The sequence below is a fragment of the Phoca vitulina genome, unplaced genomic scaffold (genome assembly GCF_004348235.1).
Source record: "Phoca vitulina isolate PV1807 unplaced genomic scaffold, GSC_HSeal_1.0 scaffold11, whole genome shotgun sequence".
Classification (NCBI taxonomy): domain Eukaryota; kingdom Metazoa; phylum Chordata; class Mammalia; order Carnivora; family Phocidae; genus Phoca; species Phoca vitulina.
Window position 1 is genome coordinate 47343525 of NW_022589714.1, and position 16275 is coordinate 47359799.

A 16275-nucleotide genomic window follows, 5' to 3' on the forward strand; every position below is an offset into this window, starting at 1 on the left:
GCCCCAGGACTGTGTAATTTTTATCATGTAAGTCCTTAACATATTGGATTTATACCTAAGAGTTTCATTTTTTTGAGTGATTACAAATGGTGTTTTATTTTTAATTGTGGTGTCTACATGTTCATTTCTACAAATAGAATGGACTTTTGCAAGTTTATTTTGTATTCTGTGATCTTAACTCACTTATTCTAATAATTTTCTTGTAGATTCTTTGGAATTTTCTACATAGACAATCGTAATCTGCAAATAGGGACACTTTAATTTCTTTTCTGATATGGATGCCTATTATTTCCTTTTCTTGCCTTATTGCACTGGCTAGAACTCTCAGAATTTTAAGACTGGTAATGTGGAATCCTTTCTTTGTTCCTAATCTTAAGGGGAAAACATTCAGTTTTTCACCATTAAATATAATATTGGTTGTAGGTTTTTGTAAATGTTCTTTTTTTTTTTTAAGATTTTCTTTGTCAGAGAGAGAGAAAGAGCACAAGCAGGGGGAGTGACAGGCAGAGGGAGAAGCAGATTCCCCACTAAACAAAGACCCGTTGTGGGACTCGATCCCAGGACGCTGGGATCATGACCTGAGCCGAAGGCAGGCGCTTAACCAACTGAGCCACCCAGGCGCCCCGGTTTTTATAAATGTTCTTAATGAAGTTTAAAGAAATCCCTCTCTGTATTAAGTACCACAAATTTAGTGCCTTGAGACAAGGCAAATTTATTATCTACAGTTCTGGGTGTGAGAAGTCCACAGTGGGTCTGACCAGCTAAAATTAAGGTGTAGGCTGAGCTACATGAGGCTCTAGGGACGAATTAGTTTCCTGTGATTGCTGTAACAAATTACCACAAACTGAATGGCTTACTTAACAAAACCAGAAATATACTCTCTCACAGTTCTGAAGGTCAGAAGCCAGTCAGTTTGGGCTGAAATCAAACTGTGGGCAAGGCTGTACTCCCACTGGAGACTCTAGTCGAGAATCTGTTCTTGCCTCTTCTAGCTTCCAGTGGCTGCTGGCATTCCTTGACTTGTGGCTGCATTTCTCCAATCTCCGCCTCCAGTCTCTGCCTCCATGGTCACCTGGAGGTTACATGGTCCTCTTCTGTGTGTATCTAAGCTCCCTCTGCGTCTCTGAGGATACTCACAATTGGATTTAAGGCCCACCCACGTAATCCAGGGGAATCTTCCCATCTCAAGATCCTTGATCTAATCAGGTTTGCAAATTATCTTTTGCCATATAAGGTAACATACTCAGGTTCTGTTGATTAGGATGTGGATATCTTTAGGGAGCTATTCACCCTCTGTTTCCATTTTTCTTTATCTTCACAGCTCTCTGTCCTGCCAGGCTGCCTCTCTTCTAGTCCTTTGGCTAGGGAGAGCAGACTCTTGTTTGGGCTTTGTCTGTGCCATCGGTGTCTCGGTTGGGGCTTTTATTTGTACCGAGCAAGAAGAATAGGGGAGAGTATGTCTACTTGATCTTCCTGGAAGCAGAAGTTCCAGTTTACTTTTTTTTTTATTAAAGATTTTGTTTATTTGAGAGAGAGAGAGAGAGAACAAGCAGGGGAGGCAGGGGCAGGCAGAGGGAGAAGCAGGCTCCCCGCTCAGCAGGGAGCCCGATGTGGGACTCGATCCCAGGACCCCTGGATCATGACCTGAGCTGAAGGCAGACGCTCCACTGACTGAGCCACCCAGGCGCCCTCTGGTTTACTTTTGATAGCTATTGTCAAGTTTTGTCCTTTGTTACATGTGATACAAATATTGTTTTCAATTGTTCTTTTTTTATTTTTAATTTTTAAAAATTTTTAAAAGATTTTATTATTTATTTATTTGACAGAGAGAGCATGAGCAGGGGGAGTGGGAGAGGGAGAAGCAGACTTCCTGCTGAGCAGGGAGCCCAATGCGGGGCTCGATCCCAGGACCCTGAGATCATGACCTGAGCTGAAGGCAGACGCTTAATGACTGAGCCACCCAGATGCCCCTAATTGTTCTTTTTTTTAATTGTTGCTTTTGGCTTTGCAGAAATGTTTGATTTTTATATAGTTGAATATGTTAATCTTTTAAAAAATGGATTCAGGGCACCTGGGTGGCTCAGTTGGTTAAGCGACTGCCTTTGGCTCAGGTCATGATCCTGGAGTCCCCGGATCGAGTCCCGCGTCGGGCTCCCTGCTCGGCGGGGTGTCTGCTTCTCCCTCTGACCTTCCTCCCTGTCATGCTCTCTGTCTCTCATTCTCTCTCTCGCAAATAAATAAAATCTTTAAAAAAAAAAAAATGGTGGGCGCCTGGGTGGCTCAGTTGGTTAAGCGACTGCCTTCGGCTCAGGTCATGATCCTGGAGTCCCGGGATCGAGTCCCACATCGGGCTCCCTGCTCGGCGGCAAGCCTGCTTCTCCCTCTGACCTTCTCCCCTCTCATGCTGTTTCTCTCTCGCTCGCTCTCTAATACATAAATAAATAAAATCTTTAAAAAAAAAAAAATGGATTCAGAGTTTTGCAGCATGCTTGGAAAGAACTTTCTCATACCAAGATTGTGGGGGGAAAAAGTCTCCCTATTTTCTTCTAGCTTTGTTGGGATTTTATTTTATTTTTTCTACATTTAAGTACGTGAGCTATCTGGTATTTATTTTGCTGTAAGTAGGCATAGGAATCCCCGTACTGTCCCCAACCTCCGTGGCTATGCAGTTGTCCCAGGCCCATTTACTGGATAACAAATATTTTGTGGTGTTAGGGAAACTCTTTTATTTGATAAAGGCTTGTTTAAAGTAATGTTCCTAATAGCTGAGGCCTGAAAGACGAGCCCCAGAGTTGTAGACGCTGCCCCGAGTGGTGGCTCGTTCACACCTCTGTGCTCCTTGGGTGTTTGAACTGCAGAACATTCTGAAAGGTCCGCCTGTCCCCATGAGCTGGGAGTCGGGTGGGACCTGCACACGCTGTAGGTGGAGGAAGCCAGAGGTGGCCAGGGCTAAGAGTGCGTTTTGAGCTGCCCTGGCAGGTGCTCCAGTTGGCACGGTTCTGCTTCCTCAGTCGCCTGGTCACTGCCGGAAGGGTGACCCGCCGCAGCCTACGGAGGAACGAGCCAGCTGCCTGGCTTCCCGGACCGCAGTGTCTGTGAGGCGGAGCTGCTGAGGACGCGGGCGCTGCCTGCGGGAGAGAGGAGTGCATGGGCCTGTGAGGGTCTACCTCACCCTCCACGCTGGGATGAGAGCAGAGAGCCGTGCCGGGCTCCTGCCGGGCTCCTGTCGGCTCCCAGCCTCCAGGTCCTGAGGGGACGTGCGCTGGGAGCACGCTCTAGCCAGCGTCACAGGGACCGGGGCAGAGGCGGGAGCGGCAGGCAGATGCACTCCCGCCGAGCAGGCCCCACCCATTCCTTTGTCGCAGTGGCCCCAGCCCACACTCGTGCCAGACTGGCCGTTCCCACTGGGCCAGGCGCGGGCCCCCAGGGCACCGTCAGCACCGCTGCCAAGGGTCACGGCCGTAAGGCTTCTCAGTGAGGCCGAAGGGGACTCTGACAGTGGACTGTGTCCTGGGGCCCCGTTCCAGAGCCACAGTGACACGAATTATGGCCAGACCTCCTCCTCCTGGCTGGAAGGTTTCTTCTGCCAGCGTGCGCAGGGGTGTGAGGATGATGAGGCCCTCCACGACTGGACCTCACTCTCTTTACCCAGGGGCCGTGCACGGGCCTAAAAAGCCCTAATTGGGAGTGAGAAGCTGGGATCTGGTCTATTAGCTGGCTGGCTAGGAAAAACCTTTCCCCGCTCTGGGCCTTGTTTTCTTCAGAAATATAGCTGGGTATTGGATTAATCAGTGATTTTCTTTTTTTTTTTAAGGATTTTATTTGACAGGGAGAGAGCAAGAGAGCACAAGCAGGGGGAGCGGCAGGCAGAGGGAGAGGGAGAAGCAGACTCTCCGCTGCGCAGAGAGCCTGATGCAGGACTCGATCCCAGGACCCCGGGATCATGACCTGAACCGAAGGCACATGCTTAACCGACTGAGCCACCCAGGCGCCCTAGTGATTTTCACTTTTAAAGCCCTTGACAAATGGAATAGTTCACAGAAACTCATTTATATAAGTGTTCAGTGCTGGGGCACCTGGGTGGCTCAGTCGGTTAAGTGTCCTACTCTTGATTTTGGCTCAGGTCATGGTCTCAGGGTCGTGGGATGGAGCCCCAAGCCCTCCATCTGGCTCTGTGCTCAGCGTGGAGTCTGCTTGAGATTCTCTCTCCCTCTCTGCCCCTCCCCCCCCATATTCTCTCTCTCTAAGTCTTTGTAAGTGTTCAGTGCTAGGCAGTTGGGGTGGAGGCAGGCATGGGACCAGGGCCTCTGAGGCGGCTGGAAGCCACTGGAGGGCATGGTTTCTTAGGTCCTCTCCAGCTGGCCCTGGGAAGGCGTGGTAACCTTTCTGAGCCTTGGCTGCTTTCTCAGAGCGAACAAGACGGATGCCTGGAGAGCTGCTAGCAGGCTTTGGAGCCCAGATGCCGTCAGTGAAGGGGTTCGTAGTACCGTTCGTGCCTTTCCAAGCCCTCCCCTTTCAATACCGGCCCAGGCACCAGCCCCTCCTTCCCTGTCCCCCCTCAGCTCCAGGAGCACCGTGTGCCTTTGGACGCTCCCGCCCGGCGTGGCCTCAGCGTGGCTTTGGGTCGGTAGCCAGTTGTGCACGTCTCAGACGTAATCGCCACAATCAAAGGAAGTTCCTTGCGGGGGACGCTCCTCTTCCACAGCTCTCGGTCCTCCAACACTGCCTTGTACAGACAGTCAATAAATGTTTGCGGGTCGACAAGCCCAGACAAGGATGCAGAGGATCCATAACCAGAACGTGGCCCCTGCTTGGGATTCGGAGGAGATGTTCTAAGGAGGGGAAGCTGAAGCACAGAGGCCTTGCAACTAGATGGGGTGGACGGATGGACGATCGCTGGCAGCTTCCCGCTGGCAGCGCGCCAGACAGAGCGGCATCCCCACACTCGTCCCTGACAGCGCGGGACCCCCGTCAGCGACCCGGAGCCGGCCTACAGCCTACAGCCCGGGCCTGCGCTGCTGCCAGAGAACCGTCAAGAAGCTTTCCAATTCAAAAACTCCCAAAAAGGAAGGCTGGTTTCATGTTGCTTCTCATTTATTAATTCCGTCTGTTCTAGGTTGTACAGTTATGAAAATAACCAAACCGAAGCTGGAAGCCCAGGAATATTTACACTCTCTCTCGTGTCGTGAGGTCAGTCCACATTGTTGCGCAGATTCGTTATGTTTGGTACCACAAGATGTTTGTAATTCGGACAAAATCGGACAGATTAACAATTATATGTACAGTAAAATAAAAGGGGAATTCATTCAAGTATCAAAATACAGAGACAAAGATTAAATAACATTTTTATTACAATTCAGTCCCGTTGCCACCCCGTTAGCAACAATACTTTTGCGAGCTGCTTGTGACGGTCATGCCGCAGGCCTGGGCCTCTCGCAGGCGGGCCGAGGACAGACGAGCGTCCGACTGTGGGAGCGGCGGCCACCACCATGGTGCCTGCTCGGCCAGAGGCTTCTCGAGGAACGCCCGCCAGACTCTGAGGCTAGAGACCCAGGAGGCGTGTGGAGTCTGGCAGACGCGGAGCCCGGCAGGAGGGGTCCTATGGCTCAGAGCGGCGAGCAGAGAAGCTGGGGGCTGGGGCCGGGGAAGGTACTGACTCCCTCACAAGTCCTGCCCGGGGGGCCCTGCACAGCTCAGACCCTGCCGCCGAACGCAGGTGCAGAAGCGGGGGCTTTTCCGCTCGAAGCCTGTCCTTGAAGTTACACCGCCCCTTTCGAGGGGAGAGAGAGTACCTGCCCCGGAGGAGAAGTAAAAAGGAAAGAAAGATCCAGTCCCTACCCTTCTCAACTATTCGGAAATAAACCAATCTCAAAAGCAAACCCAGAGCCAGAGAGGACTAGCTAAGGCTTTCCAATATGACAACACCCTGAATAAATAAAGATATAGCAGCTTCAAGGGGAGGAAACACCTACGTGTGATTTAAAAACAAAAAGACGGCTCGAACAGCTCATCGTAGTGTCTACAGTTTGCTTTTTGGACCTGCTGCCTCCAGAGAGGAGAGGCGCACTTAGCTGAGGCCAGGCCCTCCGCAGGGGAGGGAACGGCGCCCACCCCTCCGGTTCCCTGGTCAATTCTCGCGGGCCAGTGGGGTGGTAGTGGTTGGGGGCGGGGGGAACAGAACATGCGTGGCGGGAGCTGACGGGAGGCTCCCGGGCCTTGGGAGAAGCAGGAAGCGAAACCAGACTTCAAGCATTGAGGTCCTTGTTTAGTACCGGAAAGTGGAGGGTTCCCTGCCCCTGCTCCAGAGGAGGTGCCGCCCCTGGGGCCCAGCTTCGAGGCAGCGGGAGGACGGGGCCGGGCTTTCTGTTTCTGGCCACCACCGGGGTGGGGAGTGTGCCCGAGAGCACTCTCTGTGCACGGAACCCGCAGGGAATTCCGATTCACAGCCTTTGCTGGGAAAGAAGTCCCTCCGAAGCCTGGCACGTGGGTCCTGGGGGCAGCCCGCCCTGTGCCGGCAAAGCATGAGGTCTGCTGAATTACCCCCGGGAGGAAGGGCTCCTCTCTGCTCCCTACTCTGGAAGGTACTGGGCCAGCAGTGCAGCCGGCTCTGCCTCTCGGCCTCACAGGAATTACCCTGTCTGCTTCTACCACCCTCAGGAGCACAGAGCAAGAGTCCAAGTCAACAAGCGAAGCAAGCCAGCAGGAGGCCTTAAGTGGTAGTGGTGCGCCAGGACCCCAGTCTGCCCTGAAGGCCACACTGGGGGAGAACCGAATCAACTGTCCCCTTCTTTAGCCTTCTCTACACCTGGAGCCAGGGATGAATCCAGCAGCTGAAAATACAACAGTCAAACCAATAATTCAGAGAATCAAAGCGAGTCCTAGTCACACAGACCTGATTAGACAAATCACAAATTGGCAGGTAGCCGTCTTAGCCGACCTACCCATTAATGCCCGAAACAAAGCTGCTTTTTCTCCTTTCTGACTGAACCCAGGCAGTCTGAGGTCGCCAGAGAGTGCGGGGCCCGGCGCCCTGGCCACCGCGGGCTCGGGCGCTGAGGAGCGGCCCCGACTTCATGGCCCCGGGCACGGCTCGCTCAGCTCCGTCTGGCCCCCGGACCTTCACATTTGGAAGCCCAGACACGGACCGGGAGTCTCTGCTTCTGCCAGGTGCGTCTGGGGCCTGTTCTTACTGCAGAGGCAGCGTCCGGCTCCGGACGGGGACAAGAAGTTGTGCGGTTCATAAGGAACAGCAACTGACTTGGTTGGGTTTGAAAGGCAGACTCGAACAAACCCACCTGGGCCTGCTTTCCGTTCACCCCCAGGCCACTGCCCCCCCTCTACAGCCTCCCGGACGGCGCCAACAGCCCATCCCGGGGGCAGAAGGCGGCGCCGGCCGGCCTGGGAGCCGCTCTGGGGCGCCCCCGTCCTCCGATCCCGTGGCCGTCTGTCTGAAGATTGGCAGTTTAACCTAGAGGTTTGAGCCGAGTCTTAAAAATTCGTTTTCTAGAAAAAAATTTTTTTTCTATTAAAAAATGTCTTCTGGACAAGTCACTTCTTGACTCTCTGGAGTTCCAGTCTCATCTGCTCGAGGCCTGGAGTGCGGCTCACTCTGTAAGACCTGGTGGCGGCAGGTCCAGGCCGAGCAGCCCCACGGAGCTGCTCCCGGCAGAGGCCAGGCCTGGGTCTTCGAAGCTGCAGGTGACACAGTGGTGGCGGCGGCGGTGGTGGTGGGGGCCGTGGCGGTGGGAGCCTGTGCTCCCCACGTCTGTGTTTCTGCAGCACAGTCGGTTCCTCGGTGGCTCAGCTTGGCAGAAGCAAACACAACGGGGGGAGGAAAGGGTTAACCACAGGGCCCCGCACAGGGTGGAGGAAACTGAAAGGAAGCACGGAAGCGAAGGAAGGTCCCTCACAGCCTCCCCTGAGCGCCGTGGCTCGTGGCTCGGAAGGCACCAGGACAGGCAGGCGGGCAGGGGCGCCCAGCCCGCTTTAGCACCTTGGCCTCCGCCTCTCCAGGAACCGCCGCGAGCTCCCGGCTTCTCTAGGCTTCTCTAGGCTTCTCTACCAGCCTACGCTGTGCTGGCGGCGCGTCCTCCTGGCACCGCGCTTTCCTGTCTCCCGCCACCTGAGCTGACCGGCCCGCCCCGGAGACCGGGGGGCTTCTTCAAAGCCTCCGCTCCACGATCCACAGCCTCCCCTCTCAGGGGACTCGAGGCTGAGCGGGGCTGACTATCTCTGACCCCCCCACTGCGGAGCAGTAACAGGAAGTCCCGGGAGGACAAGGGGAGTTGCTTGGTCCGGGTCCCTGTCCTCGAGCGGCTGGGTCCTGTGAGGGAAGAAGGTGCGTGCGTGCAGCGCACAGGCCTCCCTCTCGCTGGGTCCCCACAAAGGCCTTCCTCCTCGGTGAGCTAGACTCCAGAGCCAGCCGTGCGACAAGGCAGGAGGGGCCGACCACACACACACACACACACACACACACACACACACACACACGCGCGCGCGCGCGCGCACACACACGCACACACACACGCACGCACACACACACAGGCCATCCCATTCCTCCGGGGACCAAGAGGCCTGCCGAGGGAAGCCAGCCCGCGGGGGTTCGGACGCTCAGGGCTCCACGCTGCCGAGTCAGGCCCGCGCCCGGGGCCCCTGGGCCCTCCCGGAACGCAGTCTGGCCCCAGGCGAGCCACGGCGCGGAGCTCGGGCTCTCGCAGGAGGGAGGGACGGGGCCGCAGGCCGGCCGTGAGCGGACTGCGAGGGGATTCTGGCACCAGGTGGTCACAGTGGTTGGTTGTGTCAGGAAAGGTGCAAAAAGATGGTTCGCTCTAGGCGGCGGCGCCCAGCTGCGGCTCGGCACAGAAGGCGGGAGGAGAGCAGAGAGCCCGGCCTGGGCAGAGGGGCGCTCACTGGTGGACTGCTCGCAGACTGGGCCCCCCGCCCCCAGGACTCACAGTGCCTGCCCGCTGAGGCTTCCTGGTGCCCACCTCAAAGGCAACTCACCCCCCTCCCCCGCCAAGCTGTCCTCGCCCAAGGCGGGGACTTCACAGTGTCCGGTGGTGGTGGGTACAAGCTGTGCGTGTGGTGTCTAGAGCTGCTGCCGGGGGGGCGGGGGGAGCAGGGCCCCTCCGGGGCTGGGGCCTTGGCGTCAGCAGCCGGAAGGAGAGCTGAGAAGAGCAGAGGTCGGACGGCAAGGCACAGTGAGACTAGTGGAGACAGGGGGTGAGCGGTTAGAAGATAGTGGTCTCATACTTGGTGCTGAGGCTCCGCTTAGAGTCTGGTTTAGGGTCCACCACCCAGGAGACGCTGGCATGGGACTGGGCATCCGGGTCCGTATCGGGCGGGTCCAGCTGCCAAGGAAGAAGGGTGAGGGGTCAGAGAGGGAGCGCCGCACCCGGCGGGGGGGGCAGCAGGGCCCAGCTGTCCCTTCTTCCTGCCCGGGGCCATGCTGGCATCGTGCCAGCATGAGGGACATGAGCGGAGGCCCTTGTTCTCAGAGAGCAAGCCCCCTAGGGCTGGGGTGGCAGGAGTGGCGCCCTCCCCGGAGCATCGTGGGAGGGCCACCTCCAGGCCTCTTCAGGGGCGACTTCTCCCAGGGGTTTCTCAGAGCTGCTCAGGTAAAGGAGCCTTGCCCGACCCAAGCATCGTGCTCTGAGCCCCAAACCTGTTCATGGCGGCAGCAAGGGGGTGCGGGGCTGGGAAACCCCAAGCCTCGGGTCCCTCAGGCGGGACCTGAGAGCACACCCCGGGCCTCGGCAGAGAGGACACACAGAGAAACAGAGCTAAAGCACAGACAGGGATGGCAGGAGGGCGGCTCAGGAAAGAATGTCACGCAGGGGGGGGGGGGGGGGGGGAGGCCACTAGCGTCTCAGAAAGCTCCCGGTCACTTCAGGGAGACCGACACACAGACAGCAGGAGGTGTAAAGACCTTGACTCCAGGACTAACAGACGGCAGCGGTAGGTAAGAAGGACGATGGGTGGTGCAGGTGTGACAGTGACAACAGCGACTACCGGGGGGCGGCAGCACCTGGGGCGCAGAGCAAAGCAGACACAGACACGGGGTGGCGTTACTGGGGGCTCGCTGCGGGCCGGCCCCGGGGGCGCCTGGCGAGGGAGGGGGCCGCAGCCTGCGGCCGGGGCGGGGGGACAGGAGAGGAGCTGGCGGCCCGATCCGAGGGGCCGGCTGCCTGTGGCTGAGAAGCCCCTCCGGCCGCCCGCTCCACCCCACGCCCTCGAGGCCCGGGGGTTCACGTACTGCTGACTTCCTCGTGCCGACCCGAGGCTTAGGCACCGGTTTGGAAGACTTCGTTTCGATCATCTCGGCGGCGGAGGCCCCCAGGGGCCGGGACTTTTGGGCCTGCAGGGCCAGCTGATAGGCCACCTCGAACGCCTGCCCCAGCGTCAGGATGATCTCGTAGGTCAGATTCTGGGAGGAGACAGAGCACGACTTCAGCACTGAGACCGAGGAGCCACCTCAGCCCTTGGCTCGAAACCGCCGCCCCCCCCCACCCCGCCCCCAGGCTTCACGTCCCTGAGCACAGGTGGGGGTGGGGCACCGGGACAGCTGACGAGAGAAGTTCGGCCAGTTCTGCCAGAACACTTGTTTTCAAAACACTGCTTTGTCCCAAGGTGACTGAGACGTTAGGAACAATCTGAGCATCACACAAAATTTTGTTTCCCCAGCACAATGTCGTGGACAGAAACACCAGGGGACCTGGCAGCTCGGCTTCCCAGGGGCCGACGGCCTGGCCCCCGCACCCTCCCCGCGGTACTGTTCCTCTCCCAGCCCTCTGTGTTCCCCTTCCCGCACCTTCTAAAAGTCCACTCCAGGTCTCTCTCAAGGGAGAGGGCCGGGCTGACCGCCGCAGCTCTGGATTTCTTAACCATTTCATGGGAACAGAGTGGCGCCAGTGTGTTTGTTAGGTTCCTATCTTTTCTAATGTGTCACTGACCAAGTTTTTGAGTGTGGTGCCCCGAGCCCTATCTCCCCAGAAACCCTACAAAATTTTTACTGCGTCATTTTATGTAGCATGTTGATCTTTGGGAGCATGTATGTTGTATTACAGCAGAAGTGACTGTCTGTGGAAAATGGGAGCTCTAGTTCAAAGTGCCAGGAACTACGAGTATGGGGTAGATGACCCCATTTAACCTTCAAAACAAACCCCACACAGCTGCTCCTGTTATAGTCTCTTTTCAGCCGGGGAGGAGCCAGGGCGAGTGACTTTCTAAGACCACACAGCTAGCAAGTGGCAGAGCCAGGAGTCTGACGCCAGGCCCAGAGCAAGCACCGATTTCCTGGGGCTGAGAATGCCTGGCCGTCTGTGTTCCAGAAGCCCCAGAGATTGGGGAAGTAGCTACTCTGTCCCAGGACGGCAGGGATCTGGACAGAAGCCTGGGGGTGAGGAGAGGGCCCGGGGCCTTGTCTCAGGGCAGGGGGAGTCCCTGCTGCACCGCTGTCCCTGTGGGCCCAGCCGGAGCCTGAACGTGGGAGAAGGCAGCCTCCTGTCAGGAGGGCACTGCTGCCCCCCAGAGCAAGGTAGAGGGCATTTCAGGGAGACGGCCCCTGGAGGGTGGGGAACGGGGTGGTGGGTTGACAAGCAGCCTGGGGGAGGGAAGCCCTGGCTAGAACGGCAGAGGAGCCGCCCGTTCTCTGTGCTTCAGTCTCATCACTGTCTACAGGGGACTGGCCCGGGGGGCGCCTGGGTGGCTCAGTCAACCGGTTAAGCGTCTGCCTTCGGCTCAGGTCATGATCCCAGGATCCTGGGATGGAGCCTCGCATCGGGCTCCCTGCTCAGCAGGGAGTCAGCTTCTCCCTCTCCCACTCCCCCTGCTTGTGTTCTCTCTCTCGCTCACTCTCTCAAATAAACAAACCAATAAAAAAAAAGGGGGACTGGCCCAAATGGCTGCTGGGGCCTCAGCCTGAACCAGACATGAGCCAGGTGCCACCCACGTGCCGGGACAGCACAGCACCGAGGCCACCCTCCTGCGGCGCCCAGCTCAGGGCCCCACCCACCACATCCACCGTGCTGAACACATGGCAGTAGTGGTGGCTGGTCTGCAGGTCCTTGGTGATGTAGGCAAAGGTACAGAGGTCCTCCGGGTCCTGGGCCGCACAGGAAATGTTCCGGATCTCGTGCTCCGCAATGATGTTCTGCCGGGGAAAGCAGGGTCTGGGATTCTCGGCCCCAAGGCCACCTCAGCCCGTCTACCCCATCCCCGCCACCGCCATCTTTGTCCCAGCCCAGGCCGTGAGCCCACGGCCGCTACTTCTCCGGTTTGTTTGATGGGCGTGGGAGCACTGTCTAACCTTGCCAAGGTAGGTTTAGGGGTCTCACCCTCGACCACAGCAATGGAGGGCGTCAGATGTTCACATCTGACCACGAGCTCTCCAGCCCCTCTGCCCTCCGGGGCGGGGCATTACCAAGTGCGGGGCGTGGGGGGAGTCCTTTGCTCGTGAAGAGAATCACACCACTAAGGGCCCGGGAGCAGGTAAGAGGGCTGATGGAACCCATGCTGAGGGAGACCAGGGGCGCCTGTCACTAGGGCAGGGCCCGGGATCAGGACGTGTGGCAGCTGAGCGGCAAGCCCCTGGCCAAGCGGGTAGGAATACAGAGGAATAAAGAGGGCTGCGGACACTGCAGGCAGCTCGGGGGGGTTGGGGAGTGAGCGGCGGGGAGAGGGGTCCACTCCCGCTAACAGAGTTGTGAGAAGCACACCTTGTTGGAGGCATCGATGAACTTGACACCTTTGTATGTGATGGACAGGATGATAGTGGGGATCTTCTTCATGTGCTCGGTGGATTTCTAGGGGGAACAAGAAGTGGGACTGTGAATGCCCCTTCTCAAGGCCAAGTCCTTTGGGATCCCACAGGCCCCAGCCTCCGCCTGACCTTACACGGTGTGGGAGGGCCCGGGGGCTGCAGCGGGTGCCCCTGGTGATGCCTCCCATCCCCGCCAGCCGCCCCCCCTGCAGACAACCTACCCGCATCTTGGCACAGGCGTCCTGTGTGGATTCTGTCCCTCGAAGATCTTTGATCAACATGGAGCCCAGATACTGAGGGAGTAGGCAGTAAGCGGGCTTAGGACGTCCTGTGCTATCATGCAGGGCAACCCAACCGATTTGGGACCATAATCAGATGGTTTCCTCTCCTCACTCCCTTCCCCGATCCTGGCTGGGAGGCCCCCCTTCCCCCTCGGGAGTGGAGAACAGCACCGGAGGCCTGGACCCGGCCGGGAGGGGTGGGCGGCAGGGAGGCCGGCCAGGCTGGGAGCGCAGGGGCAACTCACGTTGGCTTCATAACCGCAGGACTCGAAGATGAGTTTCTCTGGCTGGTGTTGCCAACTCTGCACTGGGGCGTAGGGAGCAGCCAGGCTGGGGGGCCGAAGGGTCAGTTTGGCTTCGCGCTGCTCTTCCTGTAGAACACGTGGAGTCACAGGTCTGCTTGCCCACTCCAGACGAACTCGTGGGCTCCAGCACACCCAAGGGCAAAGAAGCCAGCCCCAGGGGTTCAAGGGCAGTGGGGAGGGCAGGAGACAAAAAGCCAAGCGGGTGCACTGGGGCGGAGGTGAGGCCTATCCACGCCAGAGGAAAGGTGGAGAGGCATGGGCCTGGGCCACCTGAGGGCAGGCGTGGTCGGGAAGGCTCTGAGGTGGAGACAGGAAATGAATAAAACCAGAGAGGGGAAAACAAGCTCAAAGCATGAAGGGTGGGGAGCAGGAGTCAGATCCCTGCAAGTCTCATATCCCTGTCAGGGCCCCTGGATCTGATTCTGGGGTGGGCAGGTATCGGTGCTAGGGAGACCTTTTATAGTGTTCCCTGAGGCGGCAGCTGAGCTGGGGGAAAGGGGCAGGAGGCCACTGAAATCCAGGTGCCAGGTGATGGGGGCCTTCACTAGGGCACTGGTCCAAAGAATGGGGAAGCGAGAAAAGAGTCAGGAAATATTTATGACTTCCGCTCCCAGCACCGTGCGGAAGCCTTCTGATATGCAGCAACTAAAACGGCTGGACAACATGCTTTGAAATCTCGTCAGATTCATGGCCGTGCCTGTGGAAACGTGAAGGACATCCCCAGGTGCTGGAGATGAGGAGTGTGAGTCAAGAGAAAAAAAGCAGTGAAACTGAAGTTCTCCTTGGCCGGGGGTGGGGGTTGGGGGTGGGGGGGATGAGGGACATGTGCCGATCTTGTGTCCAGTAGGCCAATTTGGGGGACAAGACACAAAGCCTGGAATCCGGGTGCGAGGCAGGAGGCAGGGCAGGTGAATACATCAGGAGCCCGGAACACAAGGCCCTGAGAAGGCGAGTGAGGACTGCGGGCTGGGGCGAGCCTAGGGCAAGGGCTTCAGGGCAGCCCAGGGCCCAGCAGAGGCTGGCGGTTCTGGGAGGGTAGGCGGCACGGCTGGATGTGTCTCCCAGCCGCACCCGACGCTGGGCTGCTGGGTGTGGAGTTAAGGAGGGCAGAAAGCCGCTCTGGGGAACAGGCAGGGCAAGCAAACGAGGGACCAAGAAGTGGCTGAGATGGGGCAGAAACCGGGCTGGTGGCCTGAGGGGCTGGAAGGAGAGGCTGCAGTCAAAGAGGAGCCAGTGGATCTGCACTTCTGAGCCACATAAGATGCAGGGGAGCCCCCCCCCACCCGGGAGGGGAGGAGGCAGTATCTTCCTCCTGCTGCTGATCCAGGCGCCTGGATTTTCGTGGCTTCCTACCCCGCTGCCCCCACCCCAGCTTCCACCTCAGGGGACACAGGGGCAGTGAAGGGCTCTGGGGACCCCCATTCACAGCTCCCCTCCGGCCCCACCTGGATTCTGAAGCGCTCCACTCGAGAAGGTGCCACAGGGTCATGAAGACTGTCGTGCCGCCTCCTGCCCGTGTCCCCGGGAGGCAGCAGCAGGTCAGCGGAGCGGCTGGTGCAGGAGTCGTTCTGGCTCAGTGGGGACGATGTCTGGGAGAGCAAGTCTTGGCACTGTAGTGGGGGGAAATCCAGTAACACTTGGAACCCAGGAGGCCAGTCCCTGGATTGTGGGTGTCAGCCAGTCCTGGGGCACGTTAGGGCAGATGGATCAGTGAGAATGGACATGAAGCTAAGGGCCAACACCAAGCAGGCACCGAATGGATGGCACGCTGGCCCGGGAGCCCAGCCCAGGTACCATCAAAGCAACCGAACTCTTCCCGGAGCCAGGAAGCCCCGGCGACCCAGTCCTGCGGGCACGCCACCGCCACGGGCACCCCGGGCACCCCCACGTCACTAACGCTCCTCGGCCTGGAGCCGCGGGGGGGGAAAGGACAGTTACAGGGGGCTGGGAACCTGCTTTCATACTCATCAAAGACCAAATCATCTGTTACAATTCACCGCAGCTCCCTGGGGCACAAGACCAAACCCAGAGCCCTTGCTTGAGAAAATATACAGCGCTGCCAGTCGGCACCCTGAGGCCCCGTCTCCGCGGTTTCTGTAACTGAGAGTCAGTGGTGCGTTTGCCCCTCAGACCGGGCTGCTGGGTGAAGGCAGCATAGAATGACGCCCTCTGGGTGAGGCTGCTGAAAACGGGTGGAGTGCGGGGGGCCCTGCTCCGAGCCCAGCGCTTGTCAGGGGCTCAGGCTTGCAGGCTCGGAACGGAGCTGGTCCCAGACCTCAGCTCGGCCCGAGTCTAACCTGCAGTCAGGGATTACCCAGCCTGAGCAACAAAGCATCTGTGAGGTTGTCAAGTCGAAGCTTCTTGAACCCATCTCGCTGCAGGGCTTTTACTTCAGAAGACTTGGGGAGGGTTCAGGTCCTGCCATGGATCCCGAGCTTTGTCTCAGGTTCACATCAGACTGTGCCCCGCTGCCCCCCGGCTCTGCCACAGCGGCTGGGATTCGGATATTTGTTTTCCTTTTTCTGACATTTTACTTTCTACTTATATTTAAACTGGACCCTTTATTATAGACGCCGTCAGGCTTCTCGGATGTAGACAGGAGGCACACAATCAACAAATGACCAGCCCCAACAACTCCTGCTCTATGCTCCTCTCACACACTGGGCCCAGGGGCAGAATGGCCCCGACAAGAGGGGACGGAAAGTTCCCGCCTCTACTACGGAGGTCATGCTGTTTCCAAAGAATGACTCAAGAATTCTCTTTGATTCCTAGCAATATGAAGGGCACACCTATCCGTTTCCATCCCTCCCCAACTCACTCTCAGCTGGGAAAACCGTGGGGGCTTCTGAGGCGGCTCCTCGTAGGGCCTGTCTGCGAGGGAGGCAATGATGCGCTTGCGATGGCCGAGGAGATGGACCTTCAGGACCTG

General features: G+C 58.0%; 1 protein-coding gene across 8 annotated transcripts in view; it reads right to left on the reverse strand.

Moving 5' to 3' along the window:
* Positions 1-4574: 4574 nt before the first annotated feature.
* The window catches only part of ANKS1A (ankyrin repeat and sterile alpha motif domain containing 1A), a 179415-nt gene continuing 167714 nt past the window's right edge, over positions 4575-16275 (reverse strand). For 3 of the 8 annotated variants that reach the window (XM_032409975.1, XM_032409972.1, XM_032409977.1), the window contains 8 exons: positions 16165-16272; positions 14792-14956; positions 13287-13412; positions 12982-13053; positions 12717-12803; positions 12014-12151; positions 10256-10426; positions 4579-9350 (listed from right to left, as the gene is read on the reverse strand). In XM_032409975.1, the coding sequence (XP_032265866.1) occupies positions 9231-9350; positions 10256-10426; positions 12014-12151; positions 12717-12803; positions 12982-13053; positions 13287-13412; positions 14792-14956; positions 16165-16272 (987 nt within the window). In that variant the 3' untranslated portion in view covers positions 4579-9230. Of the gene's footprint in view, positions 9351-10255; positions 10427-12013; positions 12152-12716; positions 12804-12981; positions 13054-13286; positions 13413-14791; positions 14957-16164; positions 16273-16275 lie in introns of all 8 variants that reach the window. The other 5 variants (XM_032409980.1, XM_032409979.1, XM_032409973.1 and 2 more) reach the window with 4 other exon arrangements.